Source organism: Etheostoma cragini, chromosome 1 (genome assembly GCF_013103735.1).
Source record: "Etheostoma cragini isolate CJK2018 chromosome 1, CSU_Ecrag_1.0, whole genome shotgun sequence".
Lineage (NCBI taxonomy): Eukaryota > Metazoa > Chordata > Actinopteri > Perciformes > Percidae > Etheostoma > Etheostoma cragini.
The window spans coordinates 23,433,528-23,448,303 of record NC_048407.1 but is presented as its reverse complement, the minus strand read 5'-3'; the positions used below and the strand labels follow the sequence as shown (position 1 = coordinate 23,448,303).

Here is a 14,776-nt window from a genome sequence, read left to right as displayed (position 1 = left end):
GTAGGTGTCCACAACCATGTATACACATATACAGTATATATATATATATATATATGTATAAATGGTTGTGGACACCTACTTGGGTGTGCCAAGAGCGATGAGAGTGAAACAGTAAAGTTGTTGGCCAGACAGATATACAATGAGCTTTAAAGCTCTGTAGGGCTAGGAGGAACAGCAGAGTCAGGTGATAATCTTCTGTGGGTTCATTATTATCAGCACCACCTTTCACAAACAAGTATTCATGATCCATTGTTAATGTAAAAAATATTGATAGCCACTTTAATTTGAAAATTTGAGATATTTATTCACATGCAAAGTGTAGTACTGCTATGCACTTTCTAGTCACTGAGTGCACACTCAATCACATGCGGACACACACACACACACACACACACACACAAACACACACACACACACAAAGCTATTTTAACTAATCTTTTAAACTTAACTATGAAAATGTAGTACTTAAGTGCCATGGATGGTAATGTAAAGGAAAGTTTGTATATATTTGTGGTAAGCATTCAAACACGTGTATTTTTGTCTTTTTTATTTTTGAATGTTACAATACAAATCCTTTGTAGTCACTGTACCTCAGGTAATGCCTCATGGCATTACATGTAGGAGATGTGTAATGGTTTAAACTCACTTTATCATTTAATGTGATTTCATTATCAAAGGTGATGATGAGTTTCAGAGTGCTGCTTACGGCTCACCAACACCTTCATCTCCGTGGCAACCAGGCAGCCTTGGCCACATTGATAGCAACGCTGCGTCCCTGACCGAAGCCTCGTCCTCCGTAGGTTCCCTGGACATTAAGACTCCCGGTTGGTCACCTGAGCGACGCTCCCCTCTCCTGATTAGTTCCCCAGAGAAAAAACCCTCGCTCCCTGGAGAGTCCAGCACCACACTGTACTTCAGCGCGGATGCACAGTCCCCCTCTAGTGGGAGCTATCTTGGCTGGGGTTCCGAGTTATCGCCCATCTCTACCTACAGAAGTCCCTACCGGATCAGGGAGGCTCGTTTTATCACATCCACCCCACGCCTGGAAAATCGAGCTGAAAGTCCGTCCCCCGTTATTGTCATCCCTGCTACTCCTGGTACAACACCAGGCCCCACTCCAGGTGGAACCCCTGGTGCATCAACCCCTACTGCATCAACACCTGGAGCTTCAACACCTGTTGCTTCAACTCCTGGAGCTTCAACAACTGTTGCTTCAACTCCTGGAGCCTCAACACCTGTTGCTTCAACGCCTGGTGCTTCAACTCCTGGTGCTACCACACCCTCTACTCCAATCATTCCACTCACGCCAGTCATCTCCCACGCTCGCAAACAGATAGTTCAGTTTGTGGGCAGTAGAGAGAGAATGGTGTAAGTAAAGGGGAATAACAACTGGGTGGGCAGTGATGTATTTTTTAGCTTAGCAGTTAAGGATATACAAATTCCTGCATTAACTAACTTGGGGATAGCTATGTAGGTGTGTTAGGAGTCATTTTTAGCTCAATTAATTTGAATCAGTCATGGAAGGATATACAATAATTAGTATTTTCCTTGACATCCAGATACAACTGTTTGCAGAACATTATGATGCATAGATAGCACACTCGAGGACATTGGCTCAATTCCTACAGTAATAGTGCTTCCTCTTGCCATGTTGTATGTTCCAGTTAATGTAGCAGTGTTTATGGAAGGGAAGTCAGTGATTGACCAGGCCCTTATTGCTGCACCAGCATCTCCTGGTTGGTTGGAGTGCATGCAATTGTGAAAAGGGCAAAAGGGAGGCTTCTGGTAAATTCAGAAAATGGTTCTGTGCTTCCTACCGAGGAGTTATTTCTTTTTAGTCCTTTCAAACCATCTGATGAAAAAAATTCACTTTACAACATATATCACTATTTACTGAAGATTGCATCGGTGTTATTCATCAAAGGAAAACACAGATACAAATTCACAGGTGCCAGTGAATGTGAGGCATCACTTTCATTCATTTAGATGGTAATTTTTTAATTATTGGGAACTAACCACAGAAAACCAAATGCGGTTAAGGCTTGTTCAGGCAGTGGAGTCCGCTGAGATAACCTCTGGTGAAATTTAGGAGCAAACTAATTGTTAAAGTAATCCCAATTATTATGATGCTATTGGAATTATGAGCTATGATGAAATCACAAAGCAACTAAATCAAGGCAAACCTACTTAAATGGAAGTTGGATCTCAATTAAAAAATAAATTAAACTAGTTTACAAACACCAATCATGCTAAATGGCTTGTAGTAGGTGAGTCTGATACAATGAAAGCAATTTTATGAAATGTATCAATAATGCAGACTTTATGCAAATCTAAGCAAAATTTCAAAGGTGTTATTGTGCTTGCATATGCTTCTCTTTTTTTTTTTTTACAAAATCAAAAGATGACGTCAAACCACCCATCCAGTTTTCAGGAAACCACTCTTTCATCCAGTCATTTACTCACTGTGTGTACAGTACATCAAATTACACATATTAGTGACACTTACAAAGAAACAGAACTAATTTCACAATCAGTAAAATAGTCAAATTTTCTTAATTGATGTCTTTATGTTCTTGGAACTATCAGATAAGCAACTGACAAAAGGTAAAGGTTTGAGGAAAAATCATTTTATAAATGATATGCTCTGCTTTCCTTTGCTAATTGTAACTGCAATCATTTCAGTCAGCACTTTACAGCAGAAAAGGTACAGCTAAAGTAGCATGAAAATCTAGACTACACTAAGAAAATAAATCAAAGGGACATTACATGCATTCCATTTTTGTCTTATTAATATCCTTTAAAAAGGATAGATAGAGGAAGGAAAGATCAGATATAAAAACAAATATTTTATGTGTCCATTATGACTTTGTTTATGACCTGAAGAAACGCTTTAAATATCTTTATAAATAACCAAGTAAACAAACAATGTTTACATAATTTAGCCAATTTTCCCCAATTGGCAAGTTCAAACAAACCAGACTGGTTATTTAAGTGACAAAGAAAATAAAGTATGAGCAGAACATAATTAATAAGTGTGTGTTCTAACAGAGAGGAGGTATCCGTTACGAACATCTCTGACAATCCCATTGTGTTTTGTTTTTGAATTGAATTAAGTAAGGGAAGTGTATGAATGATGATAAGATACAATGTATGATAAACGATAATGAACTGCAGTAGCAATAGTTCTGTGTACTTTTGCTATGGCAACATATCTGTATGTGCTGGATGGAAGTTCACTACTCCTCGCTACTTTACTTTTTTTGGACTAGCATTACATTTACAAGCTTGTGCCCCAAATTTTCTGTGCTCCCAAAATGATTTTAATTTCTTGACTAATTTATTCTTCTTCACCGCCTACATATTGATTGATAAAACATTTTATTGCATTTTTGCTACTCTAATTATGAGCATTTAGCATTATTTTGGATTGTTGACATCCATTTAGCTACTCATGAGGATTTTATTGAAGAACGCATAGAAAGTAAACTGTTGTCGACACATGTAGAAACTATGTACTTTTACTTCCTGAAGAGCAAAAAGTTCTGTTTTGTATTAAACAAGAATTTCCTCAGATGAAGACAATCCATCTCACCTAACACAAAGTTGGAAATGTAAATGTAAATGAATAGCTATAACGTGTTCTCTTTTGAAGCCCACTATACTCACAAGTATGCATTGTCCTTCCGCCTACCCTTCAGTTGAACCACCTACCTCAGCAAAACTGAATTTCCAAGTGACAAAATGAATTTTATTAACTTTTTTTGTCAGAGTGACAACACATATTGCTCACTGTATCACTAAACATACCTTTGTTTAACAGTACAAATCATTTTTGATAATGTAGCTACCAGGAGGAAAACAAGGCATAGAAATGTTGCATGACTGTAAATCCTGGGTATAATGTGCTGCTATGAGATTCATGTTTGTCCAATGCCAGTATTATACAATGTTATGAATATTATTTTTTAAGTGTGATCAGTCTTCCATGTGTATTTGCCTTCTATTTTTCAGTTTTATTTTTACTATGCTACATTACTGTATTTTACTTTCTTTATTCAAGTGCTTTGAGAGTCTGTGATAAAGCGCTATATACATGTAATTATTATAATATAATTATTATAATTTTATTAATTATTTCTTTCTGAGCATATAATAACTGTTACGTAAGCTCTATATCTGGACTGAGCAGTTACATGTTTGGTAATGAAACATTGGCAGCACTATGAGAATATAATTTGGGGTTTCTGGAACAAAGTACAGAGAAAAACATGCTTTATCAACTATTAAATTAAGCAAACATCCATATACCTGCTGATAGATAAAAGAGTCACTGCATGTTACTTGTACATCCAGGGAATTGTATCCATTCCTTTAGAAAAATAAAGCACTCATTGTTACTACAAACAAACACACACCCAGTACAGTAGTAACACACACATGCTAGAATGTATGTGTACGCAAGAGAAATAAGCCAGCAGATGAAATGTATCTTAGTGCACAAATTAAAAAAATATCTACGCACATGCTTTAGACTGCAACAATGCCTTGGCTTGATCACCATGAATCAGCACTTTGCCTTGTAGAAAGGCAGCTACCGCTGCATGCTTGTCTTACAGTTTTGTATTGCTATATACTACAATAGTATGCTTTGCTTTGTGTGTCTGATGTGTATGATACTCTTTCCTTGTATTTCTAATTTGTTTCATTTTGTATTTTTTCTCTTTTATATTCAGTCACATTTATTTTTATGAAATGTCTTACAGCCACGGTGCAGTATGTCAAGGTTTTGTGCTGAAGTTTCAAATGTGAAATTATTTAAAGACATTATTGTTTCCACTGACAGACTGAAATTAGTTTACTGATTAGTCACTAGACGGCCTCCATTTACCACCATGCATCATCTCATCTCGGATTTCCACAGAGCAGCTGTGGCCATTGGTATTGAGTCATTAACTGTGCTATATTGATGTGACAAAATAAAGTAATTAGTCATGATCAAAGTGCTGTGTTGTGTTTTACTGATAATACTTGATCCATGTACAATTAGTGACCTTTTAATATTTGTTTAGCTTTAAATGCAGATAGGTGGAAATGCAAAATCGCAGTGTAAATGACACAGTAAAAAAACATTGTAAATGGAGTATAGTTGCAGTAAAATAGCTAATACACCATTGCAATAAACATACCGTGTTGTTTACATTATCAAAGGGCTGGATTAGGGGGGCCTAAACCCCTAGCAGTTTAAATAATACGGCAGCTGTTTGGGTGGAGTTAGCTGCTCCTTCAACTGCACGGTTTCCGGGAGCTGACATGTGTCCTCGCTTATAGCTCCTCGATGCTCGATCCTTGGCCCTCAGGATAGAAATAAGAGCTTTGAAACTACATGCAACTTGTGTTTTCATAACCTTCTACCTGGGAAAGCTCAAAGATGTTTTTTGCCTCAAAAGTCGCCTTCCAGGCAGCAAACAGTACACAAACGATTGTGTACCACTACAGGTTATGTTTATTAAATGAAGTCCAAAATATGTTGCAGACTAGAAATTGCTAGTATCAGCTTTAGTATCTTTTATCAGATACGGTTACTTCACTGTATATTTAAGTATTACAAGCAAAGTACATTCCCCAGGCACATAAATACAAACCAAATACTGTGCAGTGAAGAAAAATGTGATTTTTTTGTTAGTTTGCCTCGTTAAATAAAAAAAATGTGTTGGTCACCGTGCTTTACTTTAAAAGAGGAAGCTGCTAATCTGCAACTTGCTTTGTAAAACAATGGTTAATGTTGGTGTGCTGTGCTTACAGTGTTTCCCCAATCTCAGTCAGATGACAGACTCATAAAAGGAAGAGAAAGTAGAACGCAACTAGTCAATCAGCATGTTTTCTGTGGTCAGTAATCCACAGCACAATAGTGCTTAAATGCCCAAAAAAAAACTTGTTGCCAGCACTTAGAAATCACAAGTTAATTCTAAAAAAATATTTATTAGAAATTAAGGTCACGGATAAACTATAAAGGGTCAAATACCACCAAGCACGTACATTGCTGACGATGCATTATCAACAAGTCTGCAGCATTATGGTCACTAAATCTCTTCATTCACTTCACATGTTCAGCTTTATGTCAAAGACATCATTAGAACACCCGTCGGGCTTGAGTTAACTAACTAAGAAGGGATGGTGACCGTTTCTTGCTAATATAAAGATATCAGTAATCTTTCTTAGACCGGTGATGTGCAGATTTCTAAAATTCCACTGCAATTTTTTCATTGCTAAACAGGCATACTGGTCTTATAACCAGGGGCCCAAGGGGTCACTGAAGTCAATGGCTCTGTTTGGAGTGACCTGATCAGAGAGAGAGACAGAGAGAGAGATAGGGATAGATAAATAGAGTGTTTTAAGATATGATATATAGTATTATCTTATAATGCTATATCTCTGTCTCTGTCTCTCTCTCTCTAATCAGGAGCAAAATAACGAGATCAGAAAATGGTGATGTCACTCCAAATAGAGCCATTGACTTTAGTATATACAGTGTATATATATATATATATGTATATATATATATATATATATATATATGTATATATAGATACACACACACACACAACTGGTAGAAAAATATGGGGAACTTTTGTGTCTGTACCTGCAGGTTGGCTGCAACAATTACATTCCGTTTTTACAATTTTACTTACTTGAGAATTGGGGTGGGACTCTAATCTTAATCAGTGGGACTGATTATGATTAGAGTAAGTAGAAAGACAAAGCAGCAATACAGACAGCTGTGAAGCAATCAGATCTGAATTGTTGTGGAGTTTGTTTCCTGTTAATTGTTATGTAGGCTACTGGCTTTGATCATTGTGAGTTGACTCTGAAAGCAGTTACCAGCACTTGGAGAACAAAGTGACACAAAGCAGCATTAAATTCAACAATGAATTATGAAATACACCACAGTACGTACATTTCAATGATGATAATATAAAAACTATAACACTATTGAGGAACGCGTAGGCTATATAATGGAAAATAGAGACTTAAATGGCAGGATTGTCATTAAAAAATAAATATTTGTAGTTTGTTTTCAATAGATCTCACAGATTGTATTTAAGCATTGAGGGTAAAGTGGTGAATTTCAGAGAAGGTCAGTTTGAGCCCCACCTAACGATCAGATTATAGGAGTGCAGATCTACTGCGTCCCACTCTGTGGCCCCACTTCACCAAACTCTATCGTCGTTAAAGTGTGTTTTTACAGGTTACTGGTATTGTTCAGAAGTAGATGTGTGTTTGTAAAGAAAACATTACTGATCCCACAATCCAAAGACACTATCATTCTTATCGGAACCAAAAAGCATGAGTGTGTGCTGTCGTTACGATACCGATCACATGAGCTGCATTCATGTGACCGCCTGGTTCACGTGGTTCCTCAGATATAAAAGGAATAGGAGGACCTTTTCATTTCACATAATCACAGAGTTTGTGTTTACAGTGACAGGCAGGTACATGACAGAGGGGGACCCGAAGATCTAAAGTTCACACCTACAGCTGACATACGAGCTACAGGTAAATTATTCATTTTTATTGCTAATTTTTCCTTAGCTAGTTTCCGGTTATTAGACGTTACAGGTTGTTTACACGGTAAGAAAGCTAGCTAGCAGTAAACAGCTAACCTAGCTAAATCCGTTACACTTCACATCAAGTAGGGGATAACACATTAAACGGCATGTTAAATTAATGTTGAATTTTGGACTGACTAATTTAATACAAAAACAGTTCAATTCCAGTTTGTTCTAATGGCATAAATGGTGTTGTTTTTGACTCCCTGGCCCATTTAGGTGTATGGTCAGATCAGAGAAGCCTGGTGATAAGACTTGTAACCTCAGGAATTACTGATTAGTGAAATCGGGCAGCACCTCCAAATAAAGAAAGAGAAGAACTTGAAACCTAAAGTTAAAATAAATATGATACATAATACTGAACCATCAGACACATTGAAACAATAGGGAAATGGAAAGTGAAACTAGTTTTTATGAGAGCTGTGGCAGCCCAACCGCCCTCTGAACCATAGACTGTTATAATGTACAGTCAATGGCTTCAGCTTGACAAAAGAGAGGGGCTGAGACTTGTTTTACACAGTAATAGACATACCTGTAATACAACAGAGGATCAGAGCGGGGAGAGTAAACCCAAATAAACTGGAATAGACTAACCTTTGTGTAAAGTGAACATAGAGAACTAAAACACAATGTCCAGTCTAAAAGAAAAAGGACAAACTAATGAAAAGTGAAGTTTGCCCATTTGCAACCCGGACATGATGCCTTTTTTTTTAAAGAGTATTAAATCCAGCATTGGATTTCCGTCCTGTCAGCAGACCTTTTAGCTTTTTAACATGGAATAAGGAATGAGTTTTATCAGTCTGCAGACTAACGGAGAACACACCACACCATTTGCCATTATAGTAAAATATTGCAGCTTTACAGTCTGTGTTGCCTTTTTAATCTATATGTGTAAGTAAGATGAAAAATGTGTGTAACTTTTCATGTTTAAGAAATTCTGTACTTACAGTAGCTTGACACTACACAGTACTTCCAAGTCGTTGTGCTGGAGACATAAAGATGAATTTTATAGCATGAAAAGGAACATTACAGATCATTGTGTTGTTCCACCTACAGTACAGTATTTAGTTCAACCCTGATTCCTGTAGTTTGGACATCCAAACAAGTTCAAAGTTTTTCTTTTCAGTGGTACTACTACTACTACTACTACTACTAATATAATAATAATAATACTGATCAGCATTGTCTTGTTTATATTCTTATTGTTTAACACAAATGCACTCTAGGGAAGATATAGAGGAACACAATGTTTAAAGGTCTCCTCCAGCTGAACTCAATCTAAGCTGTAGGACTTCTAACGTGAAGATCGTTATAAAGGAGGTAGAGAGGAACTTATGTGTCCTCTCTGTGGCTTTGTTGCTGACTCATCATCGATGTCTTGATCGTAAATCTCCCACAAAGGAGAATAATTTCACAACCCCTTGGCCTTTAAAAATGGTGAGCATCAGTTAGTCATCAAGCTAAAAAACAGTTTAGTTTTTTTCTTATCTCAAATAGTTTGTTATTTTGCAGCTGCTAGAGTACTGCCAAAGGAAGGCCTCAGTTATTGTAACCTTTTGTGAGTCTTGCTATGTGACTTTGTTGAAACTAATAGACATGAGACTGATTCATTTCAGGCAGGCTGAAAGTTCACTTCGTGCGTGCGTGTGTGCGTGTGTGCGTGTGTGCGTGCGCGTGTGTGCGTGCGTGTGCGTGCGTGCGTGTGCGTGTGCGTGTGTGTGTGTGTGTGTGTGTGTGTGTGTGTGTGTGTGTGTCTGGCTCTAGAAACATACATCTTGTGGTCTAGTCATTTGCTATCGAAACTAGTTCCACTTGAATTCATATTTTCACTCTCTCGCAGAGCTCTCACTAAATTCTCTTCTGTTTTCTACGTAAAAGAAACCTGTCATGCCTAAACAGGTGTGCTGATTTTTAACAGACGACTAACAAGAATCGCTCTTGTTCTCTAGAGAAAATCTATGTGGCAGTGTGCCAATGACAGCACTGAGAGGCCTATAAGTGATTAAGCTCCCATACAAGCCCATGTAAAATTGTGTTAGGCAACACACGCTGCAAATGTGGTTTGTTAGTCTTGCTTGGAACACACCGGTTGGTACAGTACAATCAGAATGCAAAAAAAGTTGATATTTTCTGTCTTTTTTTTAATTATTTTTTAAATTTTTTTTTTTTTTCTTTGCCTAAAGGCTTTTGTTCTCCACTCCTGCTGTTTGGGTCTTAACATGTCCTCTGTTCTTTTTTTTCTTTTTTTTTACAAGTGTTTGAAGCTGCGTGTTAGTTAATCTCATCATGTTTATAAAGAAGCACAGTGTCTGCACTGCTATTGATTTTGCTGGACTTGGAGCATCCTGTTTATCCTGAGCCCACTCCCTGCCTCTAATTAATAGGCTACATTAGCATCACTAAGGGGTCTTTGTCTGGAGCTGATCTCAACTCTTCCCTCGAATGTGGTCCCGTCTACAATTTAATTTCAAACTCAGACCATTTGGGGCTGTGTAGACCGCGTAAATGTTTATTGTACATATGTGCCTGCTGATGCAGCGTGTTTAACCACTTCTAAGATCTCTGATCAGCATGACTGAGGATAAGAGGTTTTCCCTGTGCTTCTGTGTACATTGTGTTTGCGTGTTCCACTTGTAGCCGCAACCAGGGTGACGATGTCTAGTCAGCTGTGAACTTTGTTAACAGCCTAGTTTTAGGAGTGTATGTGTGATTAAACATCATCCATAATGTCAGACTTTTAATTTTTATTTAATATTAACAAAGAAAAGACATTGTCTACAATTCCCGAAACTGCTCCATTATCCTACTGATATAACCTCTTTTACCGTTTTTTTTTTTTTCTATTTTCAGTAAGTTTTTCTGACCTAGAATACTTTTATGTAAAGTCTTCTTGTAATTTTCTTTTCTGTAATTGTTATTTCTTCAGTCTTGGTAAGGTATTAAAATTACCATAGCGCAAGTATAATTTGTAACATAATTAATGAATAAACGTGTCCTCTTCATTTTGAATTTTTCAGGCAAAATGTGGCGTGCCGCCTTCCTCTTGTTGGCTGCCAGCTTGTCAGTGAGCCTGGCCAGACCCCGCCTCCAACCACTATCCAGTGAGATGGTCAACTACATCAATAAGCTCAACACTACCTGGAAGGTGTGTTTTTGTTTTCAAGATTATTTTAATTTGCCATTTGTGCATATACCAAACAGTCCAGGCACATAGGAATTCTTGGGCCGGCTCTTCGAGTCAAGTAAATAGAGTAAAGGGCAAAGCACACCGACTAAAATAGAAAAGATTATACAAGGTAACCGTCTTAAAATAAAGTAAGACAAAAAAATGTAGCTACTATACAAAAAAAGTGCAAAAAAATATAATAAATTATGAACACTGTAACTGGAGGATTCAACTATGGGTGTGTGTGTGTGTTCTTCATCTTGTTTTTCTTACCTTGGTAGCAGTTTTATATGACTAAATCTCCTTCCACTCCTGCAGGCTGGTCACAACTTCCAAAATGTCGACTACAGTTATGTCAAGAGACTCTGCGGTACGATGCTGAAGGGACCTAAACTGCCAGTCACGTGAGTCTCACTTGTGAAACACCTAAAAGGAACAGATTAGTATTCTGTTATGCTTACATATCACATATTTGCTGTTGTACACTAAAGCAGCCTTACGGACCAGTACTCTGTACCCCTCCTGCCCAACACAAAATGGGAAAAGTACATTAAGTTTGCTTGGCCTGTAGTCAAAAAAATGTGGTAGCGCACAGTAATTCTTGACTCTATAACACTGTTTTCCTCTGCAGGGTTCAGTATGCTGGAGACCTGAAGCTGCCTAAGAGCTTTGACTCCAGAGAGCAGTGGCCCAACTGTCCCACTCTGAAGGAGATCAGAGACCAAGGCTCCTGTGGATCCTGCTGGGTAAGATAAAAATATCATTGCTCAAAAGATGTGACCACATTTAACTGGCGTTGAGTTCTTTAAATTAAAATAATAAATAAAAAGAAAATTCAAATTTCTTTTTTTTAAATTAAGTGACCTATAATCCAGGTAATTTTGTTTATGACTTTGATTGTGGTTAGTAATGTGTTGAGTCACACAAACACCTTTTGATAAATTGTTGACATTCACTTTTACAACTGATAGTGAAGTCATTTTTATTTACACATGACCAATTGTATTTGTGTGTCTGTGACATGTATTGGTTGTTCTGTCCACAGGCATTTGGCGCTGCAGAGGCCATCTCTGACCGTGTGTGTATCCACAGCAACGCCAAGGTTAGCGTGGAGATCTCCTCAGAGGATCTGCTGACCTGCTGCGAGAGCTGTGGCATGGGGTGAGAGGCAGTAACTTGTGAAAAATGTCACTACTGTTTGTCTTCATATGTCCCCAGCTTGCAGTGACCTACAGTATGTTGACCATTAATCCAGCGCTCAGTAGCAAACCATAATGTGTGGATATTGATATTGAAATTATCTGGGTATTTAATGGGAGAAGACAAATGAATTAACTCAATACAGGCCTAACCAGTGAATGATCCGATAAGACGTTGGAAGTCCAAAATTGTACAGGAATGCATTTAATTTCTGTTAGTTTCTGTACTCATTCGTGGTAGGCTGTTGACTCAGTTTCTATAGCCACAGCAACCACCAGCAGCCACTAGCCTCACTGTAACCTTACGTAAAGATGATTCTACTGAGATGCACATACACATTTTAAAGTGAGCACTGTTAATAAATCAGTTCTTGATGTCAGTAGAAGCTTACGAAGAGGTAGGATTCTGAATCTCTATTTGGATAGGGTAGGGGTGGGTCTCCACTGATATTGTACAGTGTGAACATTTGGGAGTTGAAGTCAGGGAGTACATAGTGGTTGTCTGTAAAAGTGGATTTTGTTTTTTACTCATTTTTTCTCTCTTTTTAGATGTAATGGTGGTTACCCTTCAGCTGCCTGGGACTTCTGGACCAAAGCAGGGCTAGTCTCTGGAGGTCTCTATGACTCCCACATTGGTGAGTTTTGTGTGCGAGACTCCCCATTGTTATACGCCGGTGGGGTGTCCACAATTCTGATATCTGTGTCCTTGCTCTTTATTTTTATACAGGTTGTCGGCCATACACCATCCCCCCCTGTGAACACCATGTGAATGGCAGCAGACCCTCCTGCTCTGGGGAGGGTGGAGATACACCACAGTGCATCCAGAAGTGTGAATCTGGATACACACCCGGCTACAAAATGGACAAGCACTTTGGTAAGAAAGAAAATACTTCCATAAATAAGGGCACTAACGGGCATACATTTCCACTGACTAGCTTAGACATAAATGGTATTTATTAGATCTTTTGAGAAGGACAACAGAACCAGTTAATCTGTGTATCCAGTCATGGCCCATTAATCTTGTAATCTCTTGTATGTGCCACAAGCAGTATGTTTAAGACGTAAAATGGGTCTAACCCTCATCTTGGTGAAGAAAGCTACACACACACACACAGAGCGCAGGATCCTAACTCAAAGTGTGTTGCAGGTAAAACTTCTTACAGTGTGCTGTCAGATGAGGAGCAGATTCAGAGTGAGATATACAAGAATGGCCCAGTAGAGGGAGCGTTCACTGTCTATGAAGACTTTGTGCAGTACAAGTCCGGTAAGAACATGAGCACCATTAACAGACCAATGTGGCAAAAACTCACGCTCACAACCTGTTGAGCACAGGACAAATGCTGATTGTAGATTCCCTCCCCCACATCCAGGTGTTTATCAGCATGTGTCTGGGTCTGCTGTTGGCGGCCACGCAATCAAGATCCTGGGCTGGGGAGAGGAGGATGGTGTTCCCTACTGGCTCTGTGCCAACTCCTGGAACACTGACTGGGGTGAAAATGGTGAGCAGAGACACACCCTCCTATTAACATGTATGAAGGGAAGGAAAAATTGGAAACCATTTAGTACAATACAGTCTTAATGCCCCAACTGCAGCATCTATTGAACACATTATTGAATCAACATCCTGAACTTTTCATTCCTAGCCAAAACTCAGATGTACATTTAGCTGATGCTATTTTTGCATCGTGGTACAGTATGGCTATGTTTCAGTAACATGATATGAATACTTGTCTGACACAGGTTAAATATCATTAAATCATCAGTTGTATAATGCGTTGCTATGTAAAATGTCCTTGTACTGTATATACCTCGCAGCCCTTCTGAATATGAGACACAAATGCACACACCATATGTCCATGTTCTCACACTTAAGATAGGCAGATATTTTATACTTACAAACATGCAATTGATGGTGCTGCGTTTTCTTTTTCTTTTTTTTCTTCAATTTATGTAAACTGATCTGTTTCTCGTCTTCAGGATTCTTCAAGTTCCTGCGTGGATCAGATCACTGCGGTATTGAGTCTGAGATTGTGGCAGGGATTCCCAAATAAATTCCATGGTAAGACAGCAAAACAACATGTAATGGCAATATATTGTACTGGCCTTAAACAAAACTGTTTACCTATACAGCACAACTCTGCCATTTTTTTGCAACCTCCCTAATTTATAGGGGTGGGGAAAACAAACTGATTCTTAGATGCATCGCGATTCTCTCTAGAACGATTTGATCAAATTCTGATAAAGTTCATAATCACATTTTTTTTGAATGCGTTTTATTTGAAAGTTACTGTCACCAGACATATACAAATCAGAAAACGGGGGGGGGGGGGGGGGGGTTATATATATATATATATATATATATATATATATATATATATGTATGTATTTGTGTATATAAAACACACACACACAATCTAATAAGACCTATATAAAATATTTGGGCAAAACACATATAGGCTGTTTATCTACTTCATCACCTCATGTTTCATGTTCTAAGAAGCCAGTTCTCCACCTTTTAAACATGACAGAGCCTCTTACTTGGAAGATTACTGTGAGAGAAAGTGCCTTTCACAAGCATGTTTGAGGCTTGGAATGACTACAAAATAAGAACCTCAGTAAACAAAAAATGTCATCAAAACTTGTGTGTAACAAATACTGCATATGTCAAAATCTAAAATAAACTCAGATTTGTGTATTTTTTTTTTTTAAGCATGCATTGGAAATAAACATTAAAAAATCTTTTCATTAATAATCTGTTTAGAATTGTATCGTTGGCCTCTGAATTGGAATTGAATCGTGAGGTG

General features: G+C 38.0%; 4 protein-coding genes across 6 annotated transcripts in view; 2 read left to right on the top strand and 2 right to left on the bottom strand.

Moving 5' to 3' along the window:
• Positions 1-2,759, top strand: part of xkr5b (XK related 5b) — a 10,798-nt gene extending 8,039 nt beyond the window's left edge. The window contains exon 13 of the mRNA XM_034894179.1: positions 678-2,759. Coding sequence (XP_034750070.1) covers positions 678-1,372 — 695 coding nt within the window. The 3' untranslated portion in view covers positions 1,373-2,759. The remainder of the gene's footprint in view (positions 1-677) is intronic.
• A 3,829-nt stretch (positions 2,760-6,588) lies between these two features.
• efcab2 (EF-hand calcium binding domain 2) overlaps positions 6,589-14,776 on the bottom strand; it is a 22,204-nt gene continuing 14,016 nt past the window's right edge. The window contains exon 8 of one of the 2 annotated variants that reach the window (XM_034857390.1): positions 6,589-6,604. The gene's annotated coding sequence lies outside the window, so the exon portion shown is untranslated. Of the gene's footprint in view, positions 6,605-11,692; positions 11,705-14,776 lie in introns of those variants that run through there. The other variant, XM_034858183.1, reaches the window with a different exon arrangement.
• The window catches only part of ctsba (cathepsin Ba), an 8,242-nt gene continuing 883 nt past the window's right edge, over positions 7,418-14,776 (top strand). Inside the window, exons 1-10 of one of the 2 annotated variants that reach the window (XM_034896597.1) lie at positions 7,418-7,554; positions 10,625-10,752; positions 11,092-11,177; positions 11,405-11,519; positions 11,819-11,934; positions 12,522-12,607; positions 12,700-12,846; positions 13,120-13,236; positions 13,343-13,471; positions 13,950-14,031. In XM_034896597.1, the coding sequence (XP_034752488.1) occupies positions 10,630-10,752; positions 11,092-11,177; positions 11,405-11,519; positions 11,819-11,934; positions 12,522-12,607; positions 12,700-12,846; positions 13,120-13,236; positions 13,343-13,471; positions 13,950-14,023 (993 nt within the window). In that variant the 5' untranslated portion in view covers positions 7,418-7,554; positions 10,625-10,629 and the 3' untranslated portion in view covers positions 14,024-14,031. Of the gene's footprint in view, positions 7,555-10,614; positions 10,753-11,091; positions 11,178-11,404; positions 11,520-11,818; positions 11,935-12,521; positions 12,608-12,699; positions 12,847-13,119; positions 13,237-13,342; positions 13,472-13,949; positions 14,032-14,776 lie in introns of both variants that reach the window. The other variant, XM_034897370.1, reaches the window with a different exon arrangement.
• The window catches only part of cgref1 (cell growth regulator with EF-hand domain 1), a 26,727-nt gene continuing 21,285 nt past the window's right edge, over positions 9,335-14,776 (bottom strand). Inside the window, exon 8 of the mRNA XM_034899429.1 lies at positions 9,335-9,359. The gene's annotated coding sequence lies outside the window, so the exon portion shown is untranslated. The remainder of the gene's footprint in view (positions 9,360-14,776) is intronic.